The sequence below is a fragment of the Gavialis gangeticus genome, unplaced genomic scaffold (assembly GCF_001723915.1).
Source record: "Gavialis gangeticus isolate Ggan-Ray unplaced genomic scaffold, GavGan_comp1, whole genome shotgun sequence".
Classification (NCBI taxonomy): Eukaryota; Metazoa; Chordata; order Crocodylia; family Gavialidae; genus Gavialis; species Gavialis gangeticus.
Window position 1 is genome coordinate 159,863,499 of NW_017729022.1, and position 1,427 is coordinate 159,864,925.

At 61.6% G+C, this 1,427-nt stretch overlaps 1 protein-coding gene across 1 annotated transcript in view; it reads left to right on the forward strand.

The window, feature by feature from the left end:
- The first annotated feature begins 990 nt into the window (after nucleotides 1–990).
- Nucleotides 991–1,427, forward strand: part of SERTAD4 (SERTA domain containing 4) — an 18,857-nt gene continuing 18,420 nt past the window's right edge. Inside the window, exon 1 of the mRNA XM_019515897.1 lies at nucleotides 991–1,424. Within this exon, the coding sequence (XP_019371442.1) occupies nucleotides 1,359–1,424 (66 nt within the window). The 5' untranslated portion in view covers nucleotides 991–1,358. The remainder of the gene's footprint in view (nucleotides 1,425–1,427) is intronic.

Here is a 1,427-nt window from a genome sequence, read left to right on the forward strand (position 1 = left end):
TATGATGCCATATGTGATGTGTATGATACAGTATGCTATACGAGATATGATACATAATATGACATGATATAATACATCATGCAATATATGGTATGATATAGGATGTCATGATATATCAGATATTATATGATATAATATGACATGGTGGTGCATCCTACAATACATGAGATGATACATGATACAATATGTTTTATTACGATACACGGTACAATGCAATATGTGATAGGATATGGGATATGTCATGGTATGTGAGATATGATGCATCACACAATATACGATTTGATACATGACGCAATACGTGATCTGTTACGATACAATACATGATATGATACGGGGGATGTCAAGATATACGAGATGAAATGAAGACGATGAATGATTCGTACTAAGAGGATGGGCCATAATTGCCCATGCCATTCTCCCTCTTCCCAGGAAAAGAAGCCCCAAGTGCCTGCTACATTAGAAAGCAGGTGGAGAGGACTGCGAGCGCGGTGTGATGCCCTGTTTCTAAGCCCGTTCCAAGCAAGCCAGCAGTCGCTGAGGAGGGGCAGCGCGGCGGCCGCAGGTTGACGCTCGCCCCGTGCGGCCAGCTCTCCCGCCTCGCTGCCCCGGGACTCCCGCTTCCCGCCCGAGGGCAAGGGCCCGAGGTCCTGGGGCTAAACCCACGCGGGCGGGGCGCGCCCCTCTCGCTCGGCGGCGCCCTTCAGGTAGAAAGACGAGAAAGCCAGATGCTAAGGCTTGCTCTCTCCCTCCCTTGCTCCGGCGCGGAGTGCCGCGCCTCGCCTCACCTCCTCCGCCTGCGCGCTTCACCTCGGGCAGTGCCGGGGCGCCCCTCCCCCGCCCCCCACGCCCGGGGGGGGAGGTTTCTACCTCCTGTTTGCGGGGCGCTGCGGCTGGCCGGGGCGAGGCGGGGGCCTCGCACACCCCCAAAGTTTGCGTCCCCCCCGCCCGGGCACGGCGCTGCCTCCCCGCTGCCGTGTCGTAGCAGCCCGCGGTCGCGCTCGGCTCCGCGGGGGCAGCCGCTCGCGGCTTGAAACCGGAGCCGGGGCTCTGGCTGCACCTCGCCGTGTTGTGACTGGAAGCAGCCCGCCCGGGGCCGGCGGGAGCGGCGCTTGCCGCCGGGCGGGGGCGCAGAAAGCCGATCCCGCTCCCTCCCCTCCCCTCCCACACACACACGCCTGAGCCGAGCCGCTACCATCTGCGAGAGCCGCTGGGATCCCCCCTGCTCGGCTCCGCGGTTTGTTTGCAAGGGGCGGGCTCGCAGCCGCGGGGCGGGGGCTCATCCCGGGATAGGCGGCGGCGGCGCGGGGCGCTGAGCCGCGCTGTGTTTCCTTGCAGGTCGGCGGCGGCGGCGGGCAGCCATGACCCTGGTGCTGCCCATGAACAGGTTCTGCGAGCCCATTGTCTCGGACGGAGCCGCCTTCCCCCAG